The following is a 27,336-nucleotide window of genomic DNA, read 5'->3' on the forward strand; positions in this document are numbered from 1 at the left end:
GATGCACGTAATTACTCTTCGCTAATTACGTTGTACATATTGTAAATAATGTATATAATCCCATTTTTACTTTCTCTCCTGAATACCCTCTCCCAATTACCTCTCTCCCATTCCCAATGAAAATGTAAAATGTTAAAAGAAAAATACTAGTTACAAAAAAAATATCATCTATTTATTTTTCATTACACTTTTTTTTTTTAAATTGTATTAAATATCTTTGAGATATAAAAAAAAGTTTCAATATAAAAATTGTAATATCATCAATCTCGCCATTCTGTATGCATGAATAAAACTAAAAAATTATTTTTAAATAATATTTTATGATTATGTAATGTCTCGTAAATGCTTCATTTATTTTTATGAAAAAAAAAGAGAAAAATTATTACTAACTTAAAAAAATTATTAACTTTTTCGCGATGATGAAATTGACCGTTGGTACGTTATAGTTAAACGAGATGTTATGCCATCAGTGCATACTGTACGCATAGACAGTGTTTCGCAATGTCGCGTGAAAATCAGAGTATTTTAATTCATCTTGACTTTAGTTATCGTTTCTTAATGATAAAGATATGTGGTTCTGTAAAAAAAAAAGAAGAAAAAAAATAAAAAAGAAAGAAAACATCGACGATTTTTAAAATGGTGAAAGATATGGTGAAAAGAAATTATTCGTTGACGCAATAATATTCTGTAATTTTGAAGGAAACACTTTAGTTTTTTTTTTATACCTTTACAAATCAACGTTAATATTTTAAATGTTAGATATTTAAATTCTTCGATTGTATCAGAAGGCATTGAAATTTGTTTTATTTTATTTAATAAAATTTAATTATTATAAGGATTCCTTGTTTAGAAAACAAATAATTAAACATGTTTGTAATTTTTAATATTAAGCGGCCAATCTTCTTTGTTGCCATCCATCGATCGAAGTGTTTTTGTTATATTGCATTCTATCCCCGATAAGATTGTCCTTCGCGTAGTAAAATTCTATCATTGTTGGTATCAATTTATATCCGATGCTAAAAACAAATGATTTCCTGAAATTTACTCGTATAATTTAATTGTGCGTCATTTGAAAAGTAATTAACATACAAGTGTTCCGGCATTGGCAGAGTATTCTTGCCGCTTTGATATTCCTTTACAATTTCATCATGTCGGCGTTTCAAATCGTCCCAATCAATTGCGTGACCTTGATGACACAAATGAGATCGAATCTTGCAAAAAAGTGGCTCTCTGTCGTAGAGATGTTTAAATTCTTTCGGTTCTAATTTTTTTACTGTACCCTCAGCTCGTACCTATGTCGTACTCATATAAAGATAAATATTTTTTTTCAACGAACCAATAAATAAATTTATGATATAATACAATTGAAATTTATTTTTTTCTTTTTTATAAAATAAACCATCACCTGTCTGACAATGTTTTGTCCTTTATCATCTATGTAACACCATACAAAACACGCAGCAGCTCGTGGTACACTATCCTATGATTATAAATATGTATTTATTAAAATGTTTTTATTAAAATTTATCGGAATGGATTTACTTAATAAAATTTCGTTCGCGATATGATATTCTTACCAACTCTGAGGCTTTTCTACTTCGTTGATCAGTGACTAGTACGAAACCCTCGTTATCAAATTCTCTGAGTACTACATTTCTTGCAGCAATTTTATTGTCTCTAATAATGAAGATAATTTGATTTTAATGATTCTTTTCGAAATTCATAATTAATCTCTATCGTATATATCTATATATATATATATATATATATATATATATATATATATATATATATACTCACATAGAGGACGTCGCCAGGCAAAAAATATCTAGCATATTTTGTAAATATTTTCTTGACTCTTCATGCCACGATTTGAAAAGATCCATCGGATCATCGACAAGATCATTGATCTTTGCTAAATCCGAATATTCTTCGCTGATTTTCGGTTCCTTCGTAAAACGATATGCTGCTATATGAATTGATTTTTTTGATCTCCCAAAATTATTTATTATTCTTACGCACGCCTTAAGAAGCTAATTAAATGTTGAAGAACAAATAAACAAGAAAAGAAAATACAAACGACGGATAATTGTATGATATTATGTTAATATTCCTTTGATAATTCTAAAGGTGATAAAGTATTATATAATTTGAGTTTATGTTAATTACAGCCTCGTTTATGTAGAAAACTTATACATTCAAGTACAATCTAACGATGTTACATATGAAATCTTAGACATTTTTTTCAATTAAACATGAATGACATGATTTAAAGACATGAAAATATGACACTTATGCAAGTTTTCGAACGTATGTATTTGTGGAAAAAAAAAAAACAAAAAAAAAATGGAAATTTTTTATTCTTTTTTGTACGAGTTAAATTTTGGAAAAAATTAAATAAACTATTGAACAAAGTTAATAGCCGAACTTTTTTTTATTCCCATTATTTTTAACGTTTCGATAATACACACATTAACTAATTATTCATTTTCCAATGATATTATTGAATGGTTTATTTTAAATCGAACTTTAATTGATATATTCGTTCAATAACTTTTATCATTTTTTAACGAAGACAAAGGTTATCTTACAATTTTCACTATATCTATTACATAAAAAATATTTCACTCGATTGTACATGAAACCATTATAATTTTTATTACCCTTTGTACATATAAATAAATGGAAGACAAAATACTGTGTGTACCAATAAATATTTAGAAAATGATTTCAGATCGTTATGGATCTTTATTCACATTGTAAATAATCTTACCATGTTTATTGTACCAAACAAAATTGTTAATATCAATATACTTCGTTTGTTTCACTATATATAGTAACAACACAGGTGGCTTTGAATCGGTTCTCGATAAACAGACGACTGAGCTATTAACAACGAACTGCTTAAATATCAGCTGCTTATAATCTCCCACCATTTTACACATGCGCAAACTCCTCTTTAAAACCGGTCAAGAAAAGCTAGAGACTTTATTTCACTTTACTTCGTGTTACTATTGAAATTACTAAGAATCATTAATTACAATTTGGTTTTCTATTTTAGTCAATCTATTATTTATTTACATTAAGAAAATACATTCCAAAGGTATAAGAACATATATTCGTGAACAATTTAATAGAATATTATTATATTTAACGAAAATAACAATCTAGCGAATACTGCTACTCCAACCGTGTGTATTTTTAAACATTATGATGAAAAAAAAAAAAAAAAAAAAAAAAAACAAAAACGAATAAGAAGACGATGTTTGGATTTTATTGAATTTAGTCATAATTCCATTTGGTTTGAGAACGTAATGTGATACGTCAACATCGGTTTGGTACCGACATAGTATTTATTTTACAAAGATAGTGAATACAATTTTCTTCGATAAAATAAATAAAGATTAATTATGCCGCGCAAAATGAGAAATCATTTGTTAAGATTTATTTGAAAAGTCAATATAATGATCGTATTCGTATTTACAATCGTACGCGATAATCTTTAATTTGCAATATCTTTTACTAATGAAGAAATAAAACTAAATAATATCACTACGTATATCACTATGTACGTTTAGGAAGTTATGATCTAATGGCAATAGCGATCGATGACGATACAAAGAAGGAATGACAAATGAAAAATAATAAAACGTTCGAATTATGCAAAAGAAAATAATATACATACGATCGTCGTTGATTTTAAGTATTTATCACAATTTTCATTTCAGTACATGTTCGTTAATTCAAAATGACTTTTCTTTCTTTTTTTTGTTCCTTTTTTTTTGTTTTGTTTTCATCTCAAACGATTACAAATATTTAACTAATCGTTGATTTTATCCAAGCGATATTAGAGGATATTTGATCGTACAATCTAGGTCTTTCGACGCCTGCTTTAGAACAAGCTATTCGCCAACTACCAACTCCAGTTAATGCCCATGTTTGACCACCAGCTTGAAGGCAAAGCATTGGGCTACCAGCGACTTCTTCCTCCTAAGTAAATCAATGTTCAAAATATTACATCTAAGTTATAAGCATAAATATATTATAACTTACGTTGCAATCATCCACCGAATATGCTGGCTCGGTACAAACACTGTTGACCGACGCAATGCTTATATTTTCGCATCTTTCCATCGCACTATGCCTCAATTGTACTCTCTGCAGCATATCGCCTAAAACAGAAAATATGTAGAATGAATATTTTTTTCAAAATAGAAAGTACGAAGAATAAATATTTCTTTTTTCTTTATTTTTTCAAAAAGTCGTACAACAGTTGCGACTTCATTGCATTATTAAATAAATAATATTTCTATATGAAAGTATGCACATTAACGTAAGTTAGTTATATAAGTATACCAGTTTCTTTCATTTTATACTTTTCTCAATATGTTTATCTAACATGTTTTATAAATGCACGTTATTGTGATATGTCCTTGTATCCTTAAGAATAAAAAAATCGTATATTATACAACCATCTTTATTTCATTTTAATATTTATTATAAAAGTATCCGTAGAATAAGGGAAAAATGACTTTCTATCTATCAGGTAAAACTATATAGAGGCCTTCGTTGTGTTCTTTTTGTTCTTAATTTAAATAATGTTAAACTTTGAATATGTCAAAACAAATAAAAGAAGAAAAAAAAAATTGATTACGTACGATTTCTGGCCCAACCTAAAGTATTGCATTGAGATGCATTGGTCGATGGTGGATCTTGAGCAGAAGGCAAACAAACTGGCCTGACAAAATCCGAATAGGTCGCAACAGGACGGTCTAATTTTAATAGAACAGTCGTACTTCCCTCCACAGGGGATTTTATCATTCCTATGATCCTACGTTCCTGTTGCCACGGTGACGTACTCGAAAGACGTACTGTGCCCAATCTAGCAGACCATTCTGCCTTTGGTTGTCTAAATAATCAAAATAAATAAACATATTTTGGACAATGATCTATTAAAATATATCACGAATATGTTTTATTACCCTTGGAAACAAGAAGCAGTTGTGAGTAACCAATTTTCAGCAATCAACGTAGCATCGCAAACATGTACCTCTTCCTTAAAAAGTGCTGCGTGCCAGGGCCAATCGCCAGGTTCTGCCATTTTACTAAGGCCCTGTTTACCTTTATTTCGTAAAGGCTGTACCCCGCATTCTAAAACGATAAGTATAAAAAAGAAACTTTTGTATATACGATATACAGAGTAAAAGTAAAAAATTGGGTAATTTGAATTTCTTACCGAGTTCAGAACAACGAATATACATAACGTCTTTGCTTGGACATGGTGCCCTGACAAACGTGATCTCTGTAGCCGATGGATCTTCCATATGAACGTATTGAACATCTTCTTCTTCGTCGATTCTCACCTCGACAGATTTGACGCCACTGCGGAAACAAATTATCAAATTAAATCTTACATTTCAAGGATAAAATTCTATCGAAAAATAATACCACTCACGTATATGTTAATAGAGTACAAAGAGAATTAGCTACTGTTTGAAGAACGGTTTCCATTTCTGTTGCCGGCATAGTGGCATTCAAATTCTCGGTACAGAGTTTACCGATTGTACCTTTTTCGTTAAAAACGACGTAACCCTCGCTGTTGTATTTCGCGGCGTGTGGCGTGTCCCATGGCTGAGATTTAACAGCTCTTATACTTTGCGCTAATGATACTATCAAACGAAAGGGTCGATCATCAAAAAAAAAAAAAAAAAAAGAAAAAAGAAAGCAACAATTTCGCTCTACTCACGACAATCCTTCTCGTCGCTTCCATTTGGACAATCTATTTTTCCGTCGCATCTTTTGACATGTGGAATGCAAGTTCTTCCAATTCCGCAATGCATATATCCGTCGCGACAATAGGCACAATTTTTTTCATCAGCCAGATCTGGACAATCGATTATACCATCGCAAATTCTTGGCGACAAAGCCTTCGATTGAAGCGTCTGTACGCATCCTACGATAAAAATAACAATGTTCCTCATTTTATAGTACTTTTCATTTAAATTATATTTTTTCAGAGTTCCTTTGAAATTAGAACAACGATAAGAATTGTCACCTGGTTTTGGCCTGCAACTACCAACATCCGCGTATTCCGGAAAATTGGAGCAATCCAAAGCTCGCTTGATCCTGTCCGAAAGTCTGTTTCCGCAGCCGTTCCAAAATTCTCTGCAAAAACTTCTACAAGGTAGTTGCAATAAATCTTCGGGATCGCCGGACAAACAGGCTGGTTGTAAAACTTGACAGACGAAGTCATATGCCGAACGATAACATTCGGCATCTACCAATTCCCTGATTGAAAATGAAAAATATAAATCACGGCAAAGATCATTTTTGCGAAAGGTAAGCGATTAACGAAGAAGTTACCTAAATGCAATAACGTCTTCCTCCACGTCGATCAAAGAACGGTGTCCCAATATATTCGGATAGGAAGTTACGTTGTATGGAAGATGTTTGCAATAAGATAATTCGAGAAGACTGCATCTTCTTGGGGGTGGTGCAGTCGTTGTAGGTGGAATCGTCGAGACTGTTGTTTGTAGGCTGACTTGTGCGTTTAAAGCTGTCAAACTTTCTTGAACTTCGAGACTCTTTGCGTCTATCGTCAGATTTGATAGATATTTCGTGCTAGTCGGATCGATCTCACGCGATAGAATATCAACCACGTCGCTTGTAGTGATGGTTTGATATCGTGGATCAAATCTGACATCGAAATGGACCACCAAGTCGCGTCCTTCCACCCTGCAATGGAGAAAAAAAAAGAGAGAGAGAAACAAAAGTTAGCTTTATAGTATTGTTATCACTGACAAGAATTAATCCTATCAGATATTCCCAGTTGAGAATCTTTTATAGAACGATATAGAGTGTCGCAAGAGAATACGTAAAATGTATTTTAAACATTAGAAATATTTAAAGAGATTAGAAATAAATAGCTACTGTATTCGTTTGATGTGAAACATGAGGATACATTACTGATGAAAGTGGCGCATTCGATACTTGTTCTTCCTTAGTGCACACATCAGAACGCGTCGCGTTTGCTTATGTATGAATCGTAAAAGAATTGCAAGAGAGATCGGGAAAAGGTTTTCTCTCTTTCGTATCGAGCCAAGATAAATCTCGGGAAGAACATCGCCAGACTTTCAATTATTCCATCTCAAGAAATTCGATTTATTCGATTTATTCGCTTTATACGTAACTTCTATAATCATTCACCGGTACAAACGCTATTAGAAGAATATTAGACGAATAGGGCATAACGTAAACGACGACGATAAATCTTTCGATAGAAATATCATGTTAAATCGATTCGAACATCATTTCAATGAACAACAAATTATTCGAGCTATTAAAATTTGAATCAATTCTAATCCATAACATTACTTACCCGTCGAGAGCTAAAATGTCCGAAGCGAGAAAGGAGAGTTTTAGCCAACTACGTCGGAAAATAAGATTGATCCGATCGCGATACTCTCGCGATCGTATGCGAAAGGCCTCGGTAGAGGGATCTGCCAGTTCTAATGCAAAGTAATCTCCATCGGTAACTCGAAATGTCGCCAAGAATATTTGATCTCCTGGTGAATCCGACGTTAGGAATGTGTCTGAAAAATATCATACAACGTTCTCAATTAGTTACTTTTTCAAACGACTTTATTATACGTTTCCTAGAGGATCATTCTAACGTAATCACCATAATTAGTTAGTTTCATGATCGAGGAAACGAGCGCGTATATAAACAAGACAAAGTCACGTTCTTCGACGTTTACTTACTTATAAACGGAGTTATAATTATTTCTTTTCTCTATTTCTTATTATAAATAAATAATGATAATAAATAAATAAACAAATGAACGTAATATCGTTATAAAAACTTATTCTATGGCTATTATGTTGTCTATTTCTTTCAACAGAAAGTTTAATTTCCTCTGGAGTATCGCCATTGAGATGAGTGACTATATGGAAAAAAAGAATCGAGGACAAGCAGGTGCCCGCAGCGACAGTGTCCAAGAGACTCACCTTTCACCGCAAACTTCGGTCAGCAATTTTTCATCATTTTTTAACAGATAGATAGATAGATAGATAGATAGATAGATAGATAGATAGAGAGAGAGAGAGAGAGAGAGAGAGAGAGAGAGAGAGAGAAAGAAAGATTTCTTTTACGAAGGATCGAATCCTTATTCTACAATCAATATTTCCGAGAGGCGATCTTACACCGATATCATGCGGTTAAAAGACGCTCGATATTTGAGATAGTAAAGTCGACCAAAGAATTTTTCGACCTAACATATGTCAATGACATATAAATTCTGTGCGAACATAAACTGGATTAACACGTTCTCGATAGCGATAGAAAGAATTATCGCTAAGGACAAGCGTTTTATTTTATTTATCTCCTTTTTTTCTTTTCTTTTTTCTTTTTCTTTTATCTTTTTCTATAACGTACGACGACAAAAAGAAAAAAGAAAAAAAAAACAAAAGAAAAGAAAGAGAAATTTAAATATAAATAATTCGTCGAGTTCAAAGAAGAAGAAGAAGAAGAAGAACAAAAGGAATCTTCAAAGTATGACGGAGCATTACGAGTTCCGGTATTGAAAGTCAGTCTCGGTCTTCTCCTTGTGACCCTCTTACTCTCACCATCATCCTGACTACACGCGTACTCTCGTACTGGGAATCTCTGTACGAGTATCAAAATGTTTCAAGGACACAAATCCCCACTTTAAGGTCGAACCGCTAAGCGGTCATAGGCATGCGTCACTTCGATAACTCGGTCATACCGTTACCTTTTACTACTTCGAAGGCCTCACTGGACCAAGAGATGATTCTCGTTGGTTCGTGTTTCTTGTTAGTAACGCGCGAGATATTCTCATTGATCGTAAAATCCATATGAATCGTTGTTCTCCTTACGTACTTACTTTAACGAGAAAATCCTTTATTATCGATCGAAATACTACGTAATATTTTTTTTTTCATACTATCGTTTTTTATCACACAGTTAATATCCTCATATCAAAGGGAACTGTACTCCTATCACGTTTACAAACGTAAATAATCTTATCGAAAAGAGGAAGATAGAGAGTGACAGAGAGAGAGAGAGAGAGAGAGAGAAAGGAAGAAAAAAACAAAACAAAAGAAGAATAACAAATATTATACTTATGGTATTTCTCACTTGATTATCTATGTTTAAATCTTTTATTATCGTAAACAAGCGTAGAAAAAGCCGGTATTTTTTTCATCTATAATTTCCATCTTACACAAGAGCCAATTATTGAATAACGATTTGTTTTTTATTTTTTCAATATTTTTCTTTTTTTTTTCGTTTTCCTTCTTTTCCTTTCCGATAAGCGGAAAAATTTGTATTCACTCAGTCGAATGTCGATTTCAAAGAAACAAGAGTCAAGAGATAAATTTACAGGAATATAATTCTACAAAGTTAACCTAGAGAAAAGGTAATTCTCGTTGATATGAAGTCGTAAGATGTTAAAAGAAAAGGAAAAAAGTAGTTCCCCGATAAAACGTATGACTAGTCAGGGCTTCCTCGAAGACTCGGTAACTCGGTCAGACCGTTATGTTTGCGTGCTGAAAGACCTCAATGGGCTTTGGCCGCATCACCTTCTTCTTCTTCTTCTTCTTCTTCTTCTTTTATTTTTTTTTCTTTCCTTCTTTTAGTTCGCACGCGCATATGCGCTCGTCACAATACATTTATCGACCTCCTCATGTTTCTCCTTACCAGTACGTTCGAGTCATTAATAACTCCTTATTATCTGCTCCTTTCAAGTTCTAACGATATTTGATAGATCCGATGCGTTTCTTCGAGTCGTTCAATTTATTTACGAATTAATTTATGAGACTTTTATGTCACGCGATTTTCCAAGACGATTTTCCAAATCGAACTGATATCATTTTTATGATGATCGAAAATTTGAAAAATTTCTACACTACATTTTAGATAATATATTTCTATTGTTAAATCAATTGAAATTTTTCACTTCAGATATTTCAATCCTTTGGCAATAACGGCGGTCGACAATCGATGTTTCAGGAAATGAGATTTCGTAACGAACGAATAATTCAGCCATTAGGCAACATTTCGACTTAAAAAAAAAAAAAAGAAAAAGGAAAATATTGGAAACATAAAGCCGCAAGTTGTATTTTTATAAAATTAGAATTATTAGAAAGAACAAAGGAGAAGTTCTTCAAAAAAATTAGAATTTTTCGTTAAGTAATTATCTTTGAAAAAACTTTGAAAATTTTAGTTATTTTTATGCGTTTATAATAATTTTAGTTATTTTTATAACGAGCCCTTTCGCCCTTTAAAATATATATTAATCCATTTTGATTCTTGGAAAACGATTATATACATTCGACTTATATAATTTCATTCAGAAAAAGTCATGGAATTTTAATGTATGCAAGAAAATAATAGAACATTATATCAGTGCTCGACGACAAAAGAGTATAAATTTACTTTTGTTCAAAAGAAGATAAGTAAACTAATATATTTTATGTTGCTATCTTTTAATTATAATTCTAATATTACAAGTCAATATCACTTTTTTCTCGTTTTTTTTATCTGATATTCTAATAGTATCTATATATTTGAGAAAACGATGTATAATGGTAAATAAAAAACAATATAAATCGAGTTATACTATTTTGTTTTTAGTTTCAAAATTTGATTATATAGTAAAAGTACAGTTATATTGTTTAATGGTAACATTTCAGTTCAATGACAGTTAAGTATCCATAATTTATATTAAAGGAATTGAATAAAAAACAGATTTACATATACAATGCTTAGATTTAAATTACACTGCATGCAATAAATTTAAATTACATACAATAATGTCAAAATTACTGTGACCGATCAATCAGAACGAAGATTGAACTGAAATATATGAATCAACTTTAAATCGTTAAGCATTTTATGACTTAAATTATTGTGTATAGTGACTATATTAAAATAACAACCAAGTTTAACTATTAGATTGGAAACTATGAAACTTACTATACTATTAGGTTGGAAACTATGAAACTATGAAATACTTATATATTAGGTTGGAAACTATGAAACAGGCGTTGAATGATAATAAATAACTAAACAAAAACGCCCATTTCATAGTTTCCAATTTAATATTTGTTTGACTATTTGATTAAATAAATATAAATTAAACTGACAATTTTGATAAGAATAATATAAGTCACAATTTCTTAAGAAAAAAAAAAAAAAAAAAAAAAATTCGAAATCGAATATGATATATAGTTTGAGACATATCTTTTCACGTTTATTAAATCTCACGTAAAACATCTGATGTTATATTGCACTTTGAATATTATTAGTCTTGCTAATAGGTATTATTAGATATATTAGCTATTTGATATTAGATATATTAGCTTTTCGGTATCAGGTATATTAGGTTTTTAACTAAACTAATAATTCCAATTTCTATTTTTTTGCTTGTCCATCAAAGATATATTCTCTCAAATTTTTATTATTCCTTTTTTATCGTCACTTTTTCATTGTCGTTAGATTTTGACAGGCTTAACATGATCACGACGATAAACGCGACAAATCGTTTTACTCTCGCTCATAATTCGTTATAGTACAATATCTAGCAGCAAATTTGTAAAGCACGAATCATGTTTTCAAACTCGTCACACACCATCTACTTACAGCGTTAAAACATTATTACCAAGGTAGTGATAAATCGGATTTATCGTAGCGAATAATTGAAAAACGATTATCAATGCGAACTCTTTTCGTTTTTGCACTGTTAATTTCTTTTTTCTTTTCTTCTTTGTTTTTTTTTTCTTACTTTCGTTACATCTCTAACAATCAATTATATACGCGTTCGCTTGTACTCTTTCTCTACTATATAATAATAACTAACAGGAACATCGAGAAATGTGATTCCTATGAATTTACCGTTCACCTTAAGACAATAATTTTCTACGGAACGATGACTCTTTTCCGATGGTTACGAGACCCGTTGGAAATTGAAATGACATTTTGATCAATCACGCAAGTATTACATTTTAATATAAAGGATTGAATTATATAAAATACTTTTACCGTTACTTCTTGCAATTCTTATCCCAATTAACGATACGTTAACGATAACGTGTGAAATATTATCAACCGTTCAATCTCAATTCGAATAATTTTGATATTTATTAAGAGACACGAGACGACTGATTAGTCCGAAAATATCAATATGTAGGATTCTCTTATAAATTATTTAAAAACTTCGTTACGACACGCGTATCGTTTCGAGGAAGGAACGCTATCATTTCTGCAAGGTGAAGTGCGCGTAAATGTTGGAACTGTACAAGGAAAATGTTGGTTGTTTTCGACTAAAGGAAACGTCGATCCAGGGTTCGCGGTTCGTAAAACATTCAGACACCGTGAATACCAACCTCATCGAGAGGGGCTTCTCGCTCGAGGTACGCGACGAGTTTCTTTGACGTCTATGTAATTTCATGGCTCCTAAACCGCATCGGCAGCATAACCGACAAGATTGCAGATTTTCGTTCAACTACGATGCTCTGCTCTATTCCCAACTTTGAATTTCATGGTGAAAGTGGTGAAACGAAAGCGTTTCTTAACTTCTTTTAATTTCGAGAAGATGTTGAAGGATTAAATCGATGCAGAAAATTTGAACCTCGTGTCCATTCATCCTCAACGTCGTCAGATTTTCATTCAAAATTAGTTTCGATACCATACGAAATATACGATGGAACGGCGTTTCTCAATCTTCTATTACGACTTAATTACTTTTCTCGACTTCGACGTAAATCAGCAAGCATATAAAAATATTGTAGTGAGACGTTAAGAATTTTAACGCGACCCGTAAGATCGTTGAAAAACTTTGCAATAAAACATAGATGGTTAACTGTATTTCTACGTACAGCCACTATTATGAAAGGATCCCCGTTTAATCGCTGCTAAAGTTCATTAATCATCATCATTCGATGATTTTAAATAATGATAGTCGTTTATTTTCATCTTAATGGAACAAATAAGTATGTATAAGTGCTAAGTGTATCCTACGAGCAGATATCTATGTCCACCTATGCGATAGGAGATAACGAAGTAAAGAAAGATATAAAAAAAAAACAAAAAAAAAAAAAACAAAAAAAAAACAAAATACTTACAGCCTAGATATATGGAAACGCCGGAAAAGAGAAGGAAGAGCAAGAAGGCAGCCAGGACGCAGCAACCACATCGATATTGACCACCGAGCTTCCTGGTGAATCTGATGTCGCTGTCCGAGGATAGGATCGAGCTTGGTGTGCCAGCCCGACTGAATCTTCTCGTGCTTACCGTGCTCACCGAGATCTGCGGATGATCGCGAAGAACGCTGTGAAATTTCTTCAAAGGACACTTCGTTATATTATTATGATCTTTTTAAACTGATTATGTAAGTATATATATATTTATATACATACACATATATGCATGTATATATGCATTGTATCGAGTGCAATACTTTAATGAGAATATTTAAATATTTTTGTTTATTTATATTTCAATGGAAAAAATGTTCAGATAAAAAGAGTCACACGAATTTAAAATACCTCACGAACTAATCATTTTGACGACATTGAATATTAATTTTTATTCAGAATGGTAAGTGGAATCAATTTATGCGAAAACAAGTATTCGTAGGATTCCATTGAAAGTAATACCGATGACCTTGAAATTTGAGAAAAATTTCTTTCCATCATTGGATGTATCCTTTAAAATGATGTAACATTTCTATCTCTCAAAAAAAAAAAAAAAACCATAAATAACGAAGATACTTAGGCGTTCTCATTTAAATGCTGCACCCGGTTTATATGCACATCGTATAGATCGTATCACAAACTGTTCATAGATCTAATTCATAGTTGCAAGAAATAATAAATTACGGTGCAACGTAACGTAAATTTACGATCGAATCTATGAAATGTGGAACGTTCACTATGATTTTCCTCTTAAATCACTCGCACGAGATATACCCATAGCGAAATTTTTCATTACGAAACGAAGCGCAATGGAAGACATCGAAGGAGTGAGTGGGTGCATGACGAAACTATCTTCTTCGTTCTACTTTCTTCGTTCAACAATTTCCACAGCTTCCAAAGTGTAAAGACACGATTCGTATTGAACGATCGATTTTTTCTCTTCCTACTCTTGAGATATATAAAATCGTGCAATCCTCGCGTTTAATAATGTTGAATATCGATTATTAGGAAGAGTTGAAGAGAAACGAAGAAAAAGAATTTTTAATTATTATACGAAATCTTGGAAATAACAAGAAAAAATAAAAGATCTTTAAAATAAAACAAACGCCAAAATTCTATTATTTTTTACTCATACCTTGATAATCCTTGTACACAAAATTTCCTTTAATTAAAAATTAGAAAACAAATTTTTCTAACATATACATTTATTAAAATATAAGATTTCATTTTTATACCATACTATTAAACGATTTTTCTCACTTGCATTTGACAATAATCACGAATCACGAAAGCAGGAAACACCTCGTAACTGACATGAACGCCAGGGCCTGTAATTATGCGATTAGCCGTGTAATTGTCCGAATAGCAGCTTATGCAAGCGCATATCCGCGATCGACCGCGATCGAGACCGCCTTGTTTCGTGACATGCAAAGCTCGCGTATGTGGTTATTGTAAAATAACCATATGTACTTACATATAGTACACACATATACGTGTGTAGGTATGTGTTTACGTATGTATTTATTTTTTACACGTGTATTCTTTGCGGCTAAGTAGATACACAATAACACGTTTACTCCTCTCCCCTCGCTCCCTTCCCCCTCTTCTCTCTCTCTCTCTCTTTCTTTTTATTTTTCTCTCTAACTTGCAAATCTATGAGAGTAAGCGTCCGTGTAATCGTCCTCGCGCGAACGCGCGTGCACGATTCGCCACTCGCGATGCATCTTTCTCTTTCTCTTTCTCTTTCTATTGCCCTCTCTGTCTTCCCCACGCGATGAATAGACGAACGAACGAACGTGGAGGGCGTAGGCCTTCCCCGTTCAAATGTTACGCTCGGCTCACGGTCTATGATGTGCGGTAACAACCGAAGGAATCACACCTTTTAACGAATGATGATGATGATGATGATGATGAATGTGGGCTAGTTCGAAAGTTCTTCTTCTTTTTATTATCCTTTTGTTTTCCTCGCTTATTAACGAGACGAAATGTCACGATTCAACATCGATCCATTTTTTGGACTCAATCGATGGGAAAAAAAACATTCTCTTTCCAGGTGGAAATCTAATAATGACGATTCGAAGGACGGTACTATCCTTCGAGAGATTCCTTTTACTCGACCGCGATTACGAATGACATTTCTACGATTGATAACCTATATGAATTTTTGACCCGTTGGAAAAAAAAATTCTTTACACAATGATTATAGGATAAGCGTTAAGGATATTTGTATTTACATATTATAATTTGTTAATTTCTTACGATTAACTCTCATAGTTATTTATTTTCGCATTTAAAAGGTCACACCACGGTTATTCGTCTTTCACGGAATGATCTTGGAAATCGTTAAGATTGTGGATCGCTAAAGTAAAAGTGAATAGATAGAAACGAATAATGTTTGTGAGAGGCGAGCCAATTTTCTCACGGCACTCGATACGCCATTGCGAGAATAGGAAATAAATGTAAATAGCATTGCATATCTTTTTTTTGTCTGTCTTTCTTTTCTTTTCTTTCGTTGGAAATTATGTTAATCTATGTTCTAGATCATTTCCGTACTTTGAACGTTATTTATCAAACGTCCGTTCATTATCTAAATACCCGACGATAACCCGGCGTAGTTTTATTGCATCGATTAGATATAAAAAATTCTTTTCCACCCGTGCCATTTGATCTTTGTAACGAGAACTTGATCTATATTAGCATATTCCTATCGTCTATGCGGAAATTAGAAAATATCTATTTGCATATCGAGAAAGGGTCATTAACGTTACCGCTTAATTTAAACGGGCAACGGACCAAGAATCGTGTCACGATTTCGACCATACGGCAATGAATATTTTCCTTGGCGAGAAATTAAGATTAACATATCTGTAAGGTTTTATCGGGAAAAATTCAAACCTGAAAGTCCACATTACTAGACTGTAACACGAAATGCAATATTGGTTTTTATTCGTATCTTCGACTCGACTCTGTTCTCTCATTCGAGATATCGAGAACACGAACTTTATGACCGGTCTACCCTTTCCGCCTAGACGGCAGATATATATATATATATATATATATATATATATATATATATAAAATTTTAATTAGAACTTGGAATGCTACTGATCGAATACGCCGATCGAAAAACTGCCAGTCTTAGACTTTGTCTAAGTCTTATGTAAGTTGAGAACGATCCTAGGAGGGTCTTTTGCCTAACACAATAGTAGTGCACATATTACGAAAGTCGAATGAAAGTTCGAGCACGAAACCTTTTGCATTATAGTAACTCGATTCAAAGATACAATTCGCTTAGGAGTTCTTTATCAAAACATTGTCTCGATTAAAATAAATAAGAATGCAAGTCTCATCGAACATTACGAATTTATGTCAAACGATCGAATTTATTAACGCGTTAAACACGCGTTTTTAAATGAATCGATGAAAAAAGAAAATAAGATCTGTACTTTTTTTTTACCTAATCGAACGTACAAATAATTGAATTTTCTGATGATATATTTCGCAAAAATCATGATATTTTATTAAGAATTATCTTTACGACAAAGAATCGCACGGATATATCTCATGATTCTCATAATAGTATTAAAAGGTCATGAGACCCGATCCTTTGGAAAAAGAAAGGAATCCTCGTTACGAAATACGTCAACGAAACAAAAGAAGAGCACGATTTAACACGATTAAGAGTACCGTACGTGGGTAATCGATTTAGAATAGCTTCGATGATGTTTAAAAATTTATAGACGGCGGAAGGATGCGGTGTAATTTATTAGATGAAGAAATTTCCAGATCGGAAAGGAAAGCTTCGCAAAAACGTTTTCCAATCGTAAATCAAATAAGCAATTACAATTGGAAATAATCATTGACTTTCGAGCGTTAATACGATGAATCGCTGATTGTGAAGGGGTAAGGGGTGGTCGTTTCGAAAGTAGATTTCAATGTCAGTAAGTGGAGAATCGAGTAACGATGGTAGAAAGAGATTAAGTGCCAGACTAAACGTGCCGAGAGATACGCGTATGCTTCCGCTAATGGACACGGTCAACGACTTCAAGGCCGAGAAAAAAAAAGAACAAGAAAGAAAAAAGGAAAAAAAATTTATGAAATCGTGGCAGAGTTATTTTCTTCTCTTGATGAGGCTTTCGTGAAAGTATATAGAATCGACACAACTTTAATATGAACTAAGAGATTTATTTCTTTTCTTCTTTTAGCTCGAAGACTTTGTTGTGATACTATGTGTATATTTATTTATAGTTATACGAGAATATCCGGCCGGTGGACGATGGACAAGAATGGCCCCGGTGGAAAAGAATTCTGCCCGGCGTAAAACGACGCACCCTACGGAAGTTGTACGTTTATCATCGTCATCTCGACGCACTCGACGTCATCCTCTTTGAATTTTACGACTCGAGAGACTCACGAATAACGATGCAAGCCACGTCGTCCTCCTCTCGAATAATCATAGTTTCCCGGAAACTATAGTTTTAAGAACCGGCTTTCAAATATATTCTAATCATTTTCCTAATTTCAAGGTAGTAAAACTTCGAGGAACGACTCGGCGAGGAAATTCTTTTTTACTTACGCGTAGGCATGCACCTATTTATGTACATATATGTGTATATATATATATATGTGTATATATATATGTGTATATATATATATATGCATGTATGTACCAATTATTCGAAGTAATCTTTGTTCACAATGAAAAACGCTCGGTAAAGTGTCAAACTCCTTAGAAATTTGTGTCACCGAGTCATGAAAAAAGAAGAAAAAAGGGAGAAAGGAAAAAAATCTAGTATGTCCCATTGGCTCGCCATAGTCCCCTTTGACTGTTGTTACTACCGTTACTCCAAACACCAGGTTACCTTTCGAAAAGAGCAAGAATCTAGGAACAAGTTTTGCTCGCCTTAAATTACATTCTGCCCGCTTCCATTCGCCTCCCTCTGTATGCATGTAACGAGCGTCCGACACTCGTAAACCCGTAGCCTTCTCGGTCCAGTGCTTCTATTCTAGTAAACACGATAATGCTTTCTTCAACCAAAAAGAATGATCATGCCAATATGTCCAGTTAAAAATCATTAGCCAACGTAAACATATCGTGGTATGTGTTTTCTAACTTCCTGGAAAAACTTCTCTCCTGTTGCAAAATCAATCCAGATCATTACATACAATTGATTAAAAATTCTTTACATAAGTATGCCGTCTATACACTAATGAGAAAACAATTAAGATAAAATCTGATACTTCTTAAAAAAGAAGTAAAAAAAAAAAAAAAAAAGAAAATAAGATGAAATAAAAGAACCGCTCTGGAAATGTTCCACCGCGTTGAAAAATGTTGATTGGATATACTACTTTTTCTTAGATCGAATCCAAAACCGTCATAAACTTTCCTTAATACGTAACGATTTCCGCATAGAGAAGAATAAATTGAAAGGTGAAAGATTTTAATGGAGTTTAAGTTAAAACAGGATCTACTAAATAATTTGTGCCGATTTATTCCGGAAAAAGAGAAGGGAAACAAACGAGTGACAATTCGCGTCGCACGTTCGGAATGTCAATCGGCTTCATCGAGTGTCGGTAAGAGCGTAACGGTAAATCGTGAAGAGAACAGATGACAGCCCAACCCAGCCAACCCAGCCCAACGTTAACGCATCGTTCTCTATTCCGGTCAGCCTAGTTCTTCGTTTTAGCTCCTGCGGCGAGTGCGTAAGTATTCGATACACACATATGGCGACTCAGGGTCAATGGAGAACAAGGTCGATCGGAGAAAAGGTTTTAGAAGATCGTTTTAAGGTTTCTAAGGAAGATCAAATTTTCAAGAGATTCAAATTTCTTTAAAATACATTTGTCCAACGACAAAATAATGTACGAGAGTATATCGATGTCTATGTAGATGGATATACTTTAAAAATCATTTATTGGGTCAATATTTTCAATAAATGATTAATATTTATAATAAAATATCAATACTTACGTATTATAAGTGACGCTGAGACTTAATTATTATTTGTATCGATTAAAATATGTATATGAACACTGAGTATCCAAAAAGTGTATATATATATATATATATATATATATATATATATATATACTGATCATTTATTTTTACAAAATATTTGCCATTAATTAATCAAGATACCGATCAAATAAATAGAAATGTACATTAAAGACGTTCCACGTTTTCTAAATATTTCGATCTACATACCTGTATCCTATTTGTAAATATACTTTGAACTCGAAATAAATTCACTTTTATGATTTACTGCAATCGCGTTTACATTCTTAATCTACGATAAATATTTGTCAGCCGATGAAATTCGAGGAGAATCTTGTATAAGATCGGATGATACGGTTGTAGATTAGAATACAAGGAACAACTGAATTATTATCTCCTTTAAAAAATTTACATTCAACCCTGATCTTGCTACTCGTTCTTGTAATTGTCTATGGAAGTTAAGAATACGCGGACGCGCGCTCACGTTGAAAATTCACCATTTATGTAATTCAGAGAGTTCGGCCGAAGTTTATTACGAGGCGTATATCTAATTCCACGAGTTCAGACCTCGAGAACCGCAGAAATAATTCAAAGAATATGCGACCGGGATGAGTTTGCTTCGAAAGATCGGAATACGGACGGGGTATTAAACCCATTGCAAGTAGTAGGAATCGTACCAAATTGTTTAAAGATTTTTTCCCTTCCGATGTCGTCGCTGTGTCATCGTGAGAACGACGACGTTTTCTATTTTAAAACTATTCCCAAGAAACGACCGTTTTGGGTAGTCACAAATAAATGTAGGTATGTACGTCGAAAATAAGTAAGATTTACAACAGCGTTGATCTTTGTTCTTGACATCTCCCTGCGAAATACGAAGGCACGAATTGTGTAAAAAAACAAAAAAAAAAAAAAAAAAAAAATAAAGATTAGTTGAAGGTCAGGCTGCGAGTGGTAACGTCTACCCGAATAAATATAGTTTTTATGTCCGTCAAAGGAAGCCTCGGGCGACTACTACACTACTACTACTATATTGAAATTCTTCACGGTTATTACGAAGCGACATTTTCCTTCCATTACTCGGAATGTCTTAATGACAAAATAAAGACGACGTCGAATGGATTATGAAGAAGCTCTTACGAAACTAATTAACTAATATCAGGTAATAACGAAATCGCTAGACGTCGGACTCGGTCGAAAATTTAATTAAAAATCATTTAACGTATATCTCAAATTTCAATGAATCGCATGGGAATCATATATTGAAGGAAAAATATTAAAATAAACGTCATTGAATTTACGAAATTACAAAATGCCACGACATTATCTTTCCCACCCATCCTTTCGAGTTCCGCGAAAGGCAATGGATAATATAAAAACGATCGTAAGAAAATTGCCAGCGTAAAATTCAATAATAACGCTTCCGTGGCTTAGCTTTTACGTCTTTCACGGGAAGAACAATGCGCATTTCCGAGGATGATTTCGCAGACGACTCTGCCAGGGATATTTTCGCCTGGTGTGCGTCTTTCGCACGAGGTCCGAGCATCTAATTAACATTAAGAGCATCGTTGGGAGCAGAGAAACAGAGAGTGAGAGAGAGAGAGAGAGAAAAATAGAAAGAACTAATACACGAAAACACACATAGAGAATAAGAGAAGCAATTGAAAGAGCGTAGAAAGTGTGCCAGATTCAAGTCTCACCTTTGAATCCCACGAGCTCTTCCTCTTATGTTCCATCGTGACGGTCATTTTCAAAAATCGTTTCACCTATTTTATCCTTCCCCTCGATTAGTTTGATTTGTCAACGTTCACCCGAGACGACGTTGTTTTCCGGGCCCAAAATCATGAAGAAGAACGTCATCGCGGGAGAATTTTATTCCTTCTATTATTTTCCTTTTTTTTTCGATCACCTCACTAAGCATAAGATTTTTTTTGTTTTTAATCCGATTCACACTGCACCAAACACCTTATTTTCCTCCTTTTCGGTTCTTCCTCCTTCCGTCGAAATAGAGAAATTCCTTCTTTCGTTAATTTCAGATCGAATCGATGCCGTTGCTCTTTGAATCCTCTCAAGACACCATTTCTCTTATTGGTTTATGTAAAGTAGTGCGGCCGAGATTTTCTACGGTTGTGTACTGTAAATTATACGTGAAATTTCAATTATGATGGGAATTTGAGAAAGAGAAAGAAAGAGAGAGAGAGAGAGAGAGAAAGAGAGAGAGAGAGAGAGAAGAGGAGAAAGATAAGAAAGAAAGATCAAAGAAAACTTGAAAAAAAACGTCGATGTTTGCGTTCGTTGCGATTGTGCAAAAGCCTGAAGCACGTGAGAAATGAGAGAATAATGTCATTTGATACTTCGTTGCACTTTCGTGACCAACTAGATGTATCTTCTCTTTGAGGTAAACGCACACATACACACACACGCGCGCACACATACACACATGGTAACACGATATCGCGGAACTTTCGATCCGGAGCAGATTCTTGACACTGTCGAGCAATTGGGCCGATTTAACGTCTCTTAATTTAAATAAAACGAATGCTAAAACAAACGAAAATGAGTTCCGTACACTAATTTGGAATTCAATTAAATTAAAACTTTTTAACAGAGAAAAAGGAAAAAGAAAGAAAAAAAAAGATTTAAAACTAGACTGAAAGAGGAAGAAGAGACTGAAGGAAGAAGAAAAAAACATTGAAAGAAAATTTTCACTCACTGAGAGATCCCAAGATCCTTAGAGCACTGTAATAATCCGTCCAAAGAGTTAGATACACAAAGATATATAGAGATAGAGATGCGCGAAAAGCGCAAAAGACGTCGAAACTCGTTCAGGAGGAACAAGCGTCCCAGAATCGCGTCACTTTCGAGTACTTGACCCAATTTTTAACTACACTAGTGAGAGAGAAAGAGAGAGAGAGAGAGAGAGATGGTCCATTAAAAATCACTGGTCCGTAAGAAAGTCCATTAAGATTGAACCGGTTGGATACGATGCAGGTGCACGAATAGATAGGGACAACCGTTGGCAGCTGCTAAACGTAACAGCCAATGTGCGTTGTTCTCGATGTTTGACCACATAACTCGATGAAAAGAGATAACAACAAAAAAAAAAGAAAGAAAAAAGAGACACAAAAAAAAAATAATAAGTAGAAAATAATAAGGAACAAAGAGAGAGAATGGAACGTTCGAAGAGTGAGATCGAGAAAGAGAGAGAGAGAGAGAGCAAGAGACCTACTATCGGTGTCGGACCGTTCGAAAAGAATGTTCTTTCGTGCTCGAGGAACGGCCAATTTCTCCCGAGCCGATGAAATCGGAGTCTGGTGCCACGAGCCAGGAGATTGTCCCGAACGCGAAGAGAGAACGGAGGGTCTGCTCTTGCCGTTCGCTCGTTCGCTCGTGGATGCACTTTCACGTCATTACCGGTTCTCCACGGCGCAGCGGCCCGTACGTACTCCCTCTTAAAGCTGAGGGCACGCTTATGAAGCTGTCTAGAGCAAGGACGACGACGACGACGACGACGACAAAGGATCGATTTGTCACATTTCATATTTATGTTGTACGTTATGTATACGTGAAAATTCATACGATCGAAATAACTTTTTTTTTCCTTTTTTTCCTCTTCCATTTCTATGATATGGATTATGTGAATAGTTCAAGAGAAATGCCGGCATATGTTTATAAGAGAAAATAATAATCAATTATCGCGAATGATAATGCAAAGTTTTATTCATTTATCGTGGTATTTTGTTTCTTTTTACTAATATCTATACGATATATATATATATATATATATATATATATATATACATGATATATATATATATATATATATATATATACATGAGAAAGAAGAATGAAATAAGAAAGATATGATAGTAAGTAGTACAGCGTTGGATTCTATAGTAGACCGTAAAACCAATCTGTTATGGCGAAAGTGTGTCTATGTGTCATATCGTTAAATCTTCTTACTTTTTAATAAATAGGCCGAGTCTTACGATTACATACAATGAACGATTCGTATAATCGAGTTTTTTCTATCTTTCCCTCCCACCCCCTTTTAATATGATCTTTCGTAATTAATAAATTCTACACGTTTAAATCGAATAGGATACGCGTACATATTTACTATGCATTTATGTGTATCGTTCAAATCTCTCTCTCTCTCTTTCTCGATTAAATCGAATAGAATACGCGTACATATTTACTATGTATTTATGTGTATCGTTCAAATCTCTCTCTCTCTCTCTCTTTCTCTTTACCAAGAAAGAGAGAGAAAGAGAGTAGACGAGCTAAGATGCAGGTGCAATTACATCGTATTCTCCCGTCACGGAATCAATGAACCTCTCAAAGAGAAGTTTCGCACGCAATCTCGCAATAAGATCGGAAGTTCGTGCGCTCTCAACGAGTTTACAAACGTTCTACTCCCACGAATCAAACAAGTAGACAGAATTGTTCCCCGTTGTCTATGCACTTTCACGTTATTGTGTCGTCTTCCGTTCGCGCGCATATATAAACACGGAAACGATTGAATATATCGTAGATAAAAATTTATAAATCCTCTGTATTTAACGTTCTTCGTTCGTACTTGAATTATTATAACTTATCATTCATTTTTCATTCTCTCTCTCTCCTCCTTATTTTCACATCGTCGTAAGAAAAGTAATGTGATATAAATTCAATGAAATTCGATGAAAGTATAAGTTTGTTATTTCTATCTTTCTCTCTCTCTCTCTCTCTCTCTCTCTCTCTCTCTCTCTCTCTCTCTCGATCTATACTAAAAAAAAAAAAAACAAGAATAAAAAACGTATGTGCAATGATTCAAACGAAACGCAGTGTTGTTTCAAGGCTAACATGTGGATGTAATATAACGCTTTTGTATCTTCTCTTATTACAAGTATACACGGATAATCCATTGATTATACTAATTGTTTCGATAAGGATCTTTAAAAAGAAAATAGTCAATTTTAATATAGAAACATTCACGAAAGATTATTCTACGAGGTTGTATATGGAAGATATTGTCGTCGTAACGGAGTACGATGTCCTATCCTTGAATCTTCACGGATTCGATTAAAATAAATAAAAAACACACATACACACACGTAGAAAGAGAGACAGAGACAGAGACAGAGACAGAGACAGAGACAGAGAGAGAGAGAGAGAGAGAGAGAGAGAGAGAGAGAGAGAAAGAAACACGAACAAAAAAGAAAGATTAAATTTGCATGAGGACGGAGGAGAATGTTAAACACCTATCGTGCATCCAGCATCGTAATCTAAAAACACGCACGACCGGCAAAGAATGTGAAAAAACAGAGTTGAAAGAACGCTATAAAATTCAGATGAAAGGTACGCGTACAAGGCACACGTATAACACATACATACACACATACATACATACATACGTATAACGTATTTCTGACCGGACCCACCTTAATTTTTTTCTTTTCTTTTTCTTTTTTTTTTTTTGATCTTTTCTCTTCGTCGTTTTCCTCGAGGACGTCCTTTCCTTTTCTTCGTCAGGGCCGTTCGTCGTACGACAAAATCTTTCTTTCTTTATTTATTTATTTTTTTTTATTCTTTCCTTACTGATATCACTATCTCGTAAATTATTATAAAGTCGAAATTAACACGTGGATTATGCGTTCGATCGAACTTCTTAGTTTCGTTGCACTGAAAAGACAGAGAATAATAAAAATGCCACGAAATTCTCTGGATAAGAATATGTGTATAAAAAAAAAAAAAAAAAAAAGGGACAAAACGCGCGTTACAACAAAGAAAACAGATGTTCGCTTTGGGCATAGACCGGAAACGTTTATATCTTTCCCTTTTAAAGTCAGCACCGACACTGGAAGAAGCCTCGTCGAGTACACCAAGGCGAGCCTCTTTCTCTCGTGTCGCATGGAAAGAAACAACCGTTAATGCTAAACGCGAAGTATCGTGGCGCGTGGTACACGCACGAATGTGTACATACATACACGCGGTTGCTGCTACTGCTGGCTCTGTTGCTGCTGTTACTCGATTAATGACCCGGTAAATGCTTTCCTTCGTCTATCTAACATCAACGCGATCAATGACATCAAGCGTGCGCTAATTAATCGAACAAAATTATTGTTAATTTCGATCGACTAAGAATAATATTTATCGATCCTAACTATATACGTGTGTATATGTAAACAAAATTTTATTTTTTAACTCATTAACCCGTTAATTGTATATATATATATATTCTTTACGAAGTAACAAGGATCTTTTTTTTTGTATTACGGTAAATATTATCTTCGGGCGAAAAGAAGTAATTACTCGTTATGCTATTTAAATAGATATTAAACAGGATAAAAATAGAATAATTTCGCATGACTATCATATACAGTTGAATTGATTAAAATTCATCTTATTGCGATTTGATCGTAGAAAAATTCAATTTCTCTACTATTCGACAATGAGAAAAATGTATTTTTAATTTTTGTCGTACCCACGCTTCCTAATGGATTTCTCGAATAAACAAATATATATATGTGTATATGTATACACATATATATTACATGTAGAACGGCGTGAAAGTATGATTTCTTTCGTGAAAACATTCGCACCTCGTTTACGAGATATATTTTCTCCGATTCTTTTTTCCCTTCTTGTATTTTTTTTTTTCCTAACGATTTCAATCCGAGATCTATACAGATGAAAAAAAAAAAAGATATTTCTCAATAGGAGAGAGAGAAATTTTGTCTCCTGGAAAGGAACGAAACGATATACGGTCTTGTTCGAAATCATGAGGTAAGCGCGCGTTCCCTTCCGATCGTTAACAACAAAAACTTATCTCTCCGCGAATCGAGAGAGAGAGAATGGAACGTTGGCGAGCAAGTGCATTCTATGCTATACAGAGTTTACTACGCAGAGACTATCACTGTTATATACATTAGACTATTAAAATAGAACCGTTCGTATTCGCGCGTATCATTAGTCTATACTTTTACCGTATAGGATTCGCAGTAACCCGTTAAACAAGTGCTCTCTAAAGAGTACTTACGTTCGTTTACAGAGTATCCTGATCTTCGACGAAACAGCTTTCTATATGCCATGTTGAGAAGCGTATAGAAATCGTCCCTGGTATGGTCGTAATCGTCTTCGTCGTTTTCGTTGTCATCGTCGTAGCAATCGTTTCGAGTAAACAGTCGTTGATGCGAGAAAATTTCTCCGAGTTTCGACGTATACGGTTGGCTCGATGTTACAGATGTACGTGTGATATCAGCACCGGTATGATCGACGACCCGCGGTCGTAAGTTCAATTTCCAAGAAAGCTCTCGCGCGCTCCGGCCGACGCGGCAGGCTGTTAAAACAGTGCCACGCGCGTACATTCCTTTCACGTTTTTAACGCATATTTCGAAACCATCGAGAGTTTGAGCTAACGGTGCTCTGGTATAAACGAGACTACGAAGACTAAGTATGAAAAATTCGAACTATACGTGTCAAACGTATCGATAATAGATAGAAACGCGAATTTTCTTTTTCATTTTTACGCGGACTTTTGTTTAGATCGGAAACTATATTTTTTTTTTCTTTTTTTATCGTACCAATTCTATTTATATTAGTCGAACAGAAAGATTTGCATAGCTAAAAAGAATTCCACATGTCCGACTGACATAGGAATATTTAGATTTTTGTTCGTGTAAAATGCATGATCCGTTTTAATACAGAACTATCTATAAATCCGTGACTTAACTGACAATGCAATACACCATTTGGCGTTACAAGTTACTCCAAGCTTATGTTCTATTTATAAATGATATTATTACATCTGGAAGACTCGATTTCTTAGGACCAACCGAAGTAGTAGAGCCTATATATTCTTAGCGCATGGTTGTTGAACCGAGTATTGCGAGTTTTGCAACGAACGGACTGCGTAACGGCACCGTAGTCAATGTCTTACGATTGCATCATTGAAGCTTGACGCGAACACCGATAGGAAAAACGCTTTTGACAATGGCTGCCTGACATTTCGCGTAGCCTGTTCATTCGATCGATCGATGGATAAATATCGAGGACGATTGATACTTTGAATTTTAAAAAGAGAGAACACCTCTCTCGAAGGTACCTGAAATAAGTGAATTTTATCGATTATTTCGATCACGTCGTAT

At 34.0% G+C, this 27,336-nt stretch overlaps 2 protein-coding genes across 8 annotated transcripts; both read right to left on the reverse strand.

Annotated features, from left to right (window-relative positions):
* Positions 1-791: 791 nt before the first annotated feature.
* LOC124432315 (pyridoxine/pyridoxamine 5'-phosphate oxidase) lies at positions 792-2,945 on the reverse strand. 4 transcript variants are annotated; one of them, XM_046981166.1, is made up of 6 exons: positions 2,774-2,945; positions 1,801-1,966; positions 1,578-1,677; positions 1,406-1,480; positions 1,090-1,292; positions 792-1,016 (listed from the first exon to the last, which is right to left on the reverse strand). In XM_046981166.1, the coding sequence occupies exons 1-6, from the start codon at positions 2,943-2,945 to the stop codon at positions 887-889; spliced, it is 846 nt and encodes a 281-aa protein (XP_046837122.1). In that variant the 3' UTR covers positions 792-886. The 4 variants fall into 4 exon arrangements, with proteins under 4 accessions (XP_046837122.1, XP_046837121.1, XP_046837125.1 ...); XM_046981165.1 differs by having other exon boundaries at positions 1,801-1,969; XM_046981169.1 differs by having other exon boundaries at positions 1,801-1,949; positions 2,774-2,924.
* On the reverse strand, positions 2,768-27,318 carry LOC124432314 (atrial natriuretic peptide-converting enzyme). 4 transcript variants are annotated; one of them, XM_046981164.1, is made up of 14 exons: positions 26,229-27,318; positions 24,631-24,871; positions 20,908-21,341; positions 13,144-13,327; positions 7,379-7,592; positions 6,364-6,735; positions 6,056-6,288; positions 5,747-5,953; positions 5,456-5,669; positions 5,237-5,382; positions 4,983-5,151; positions 4,659-4,909; positions 4,054-4,172; positions 2,768-3,990 (listed from the first exon to the last, which is right to left on the reverse strand). In XM_046981164.1, the coding sequence occupies exons 3-14, from the start codon at positions 20,953-20,955 to the stop codon at positions 3,817-3,819; spliced, it is 2,331 nt and encodes a 776-aa protein (XP_046837120.1). In that variant the 5' UTR covers positions 20,956-21,341; positions 24,631-24,871; positions 26,229-27,318; the 3' UTR covers positions 2,768-3,816. The 4 variants fall into 4 exon arrangements, with proteins under 4 accessions (XP_046837120.1, XP_046837116.1, XP_046837119.1 ...); XM_046981160.1 differs by having other exon boundaries at positions 13,144-13,360; XM_046981163.1 differs by lacking the exons at positions 24,631-24,871; positions 26,229-27,318 and adding an exon at positions 22,437-22,852 and having other exon boundaries at positions 13,144-13,360.
* Between the last annotated feature and the right edge of the window lie 18 nt (positions 27,319-27,336).

This window comes from Vespa crabro, chromosome 24 (genome assembly GCF_910589235.1).
Source record: "Vespa crabro chromosome 24, iyVesCrab1.2, whole genome shotgun sequence".
Lineage (NCBI taxonomy): Eukaryota > Metazoa > Arthropoda > Insecta > Hymenoptera > Vespidae > Vespa > Vespa crabro.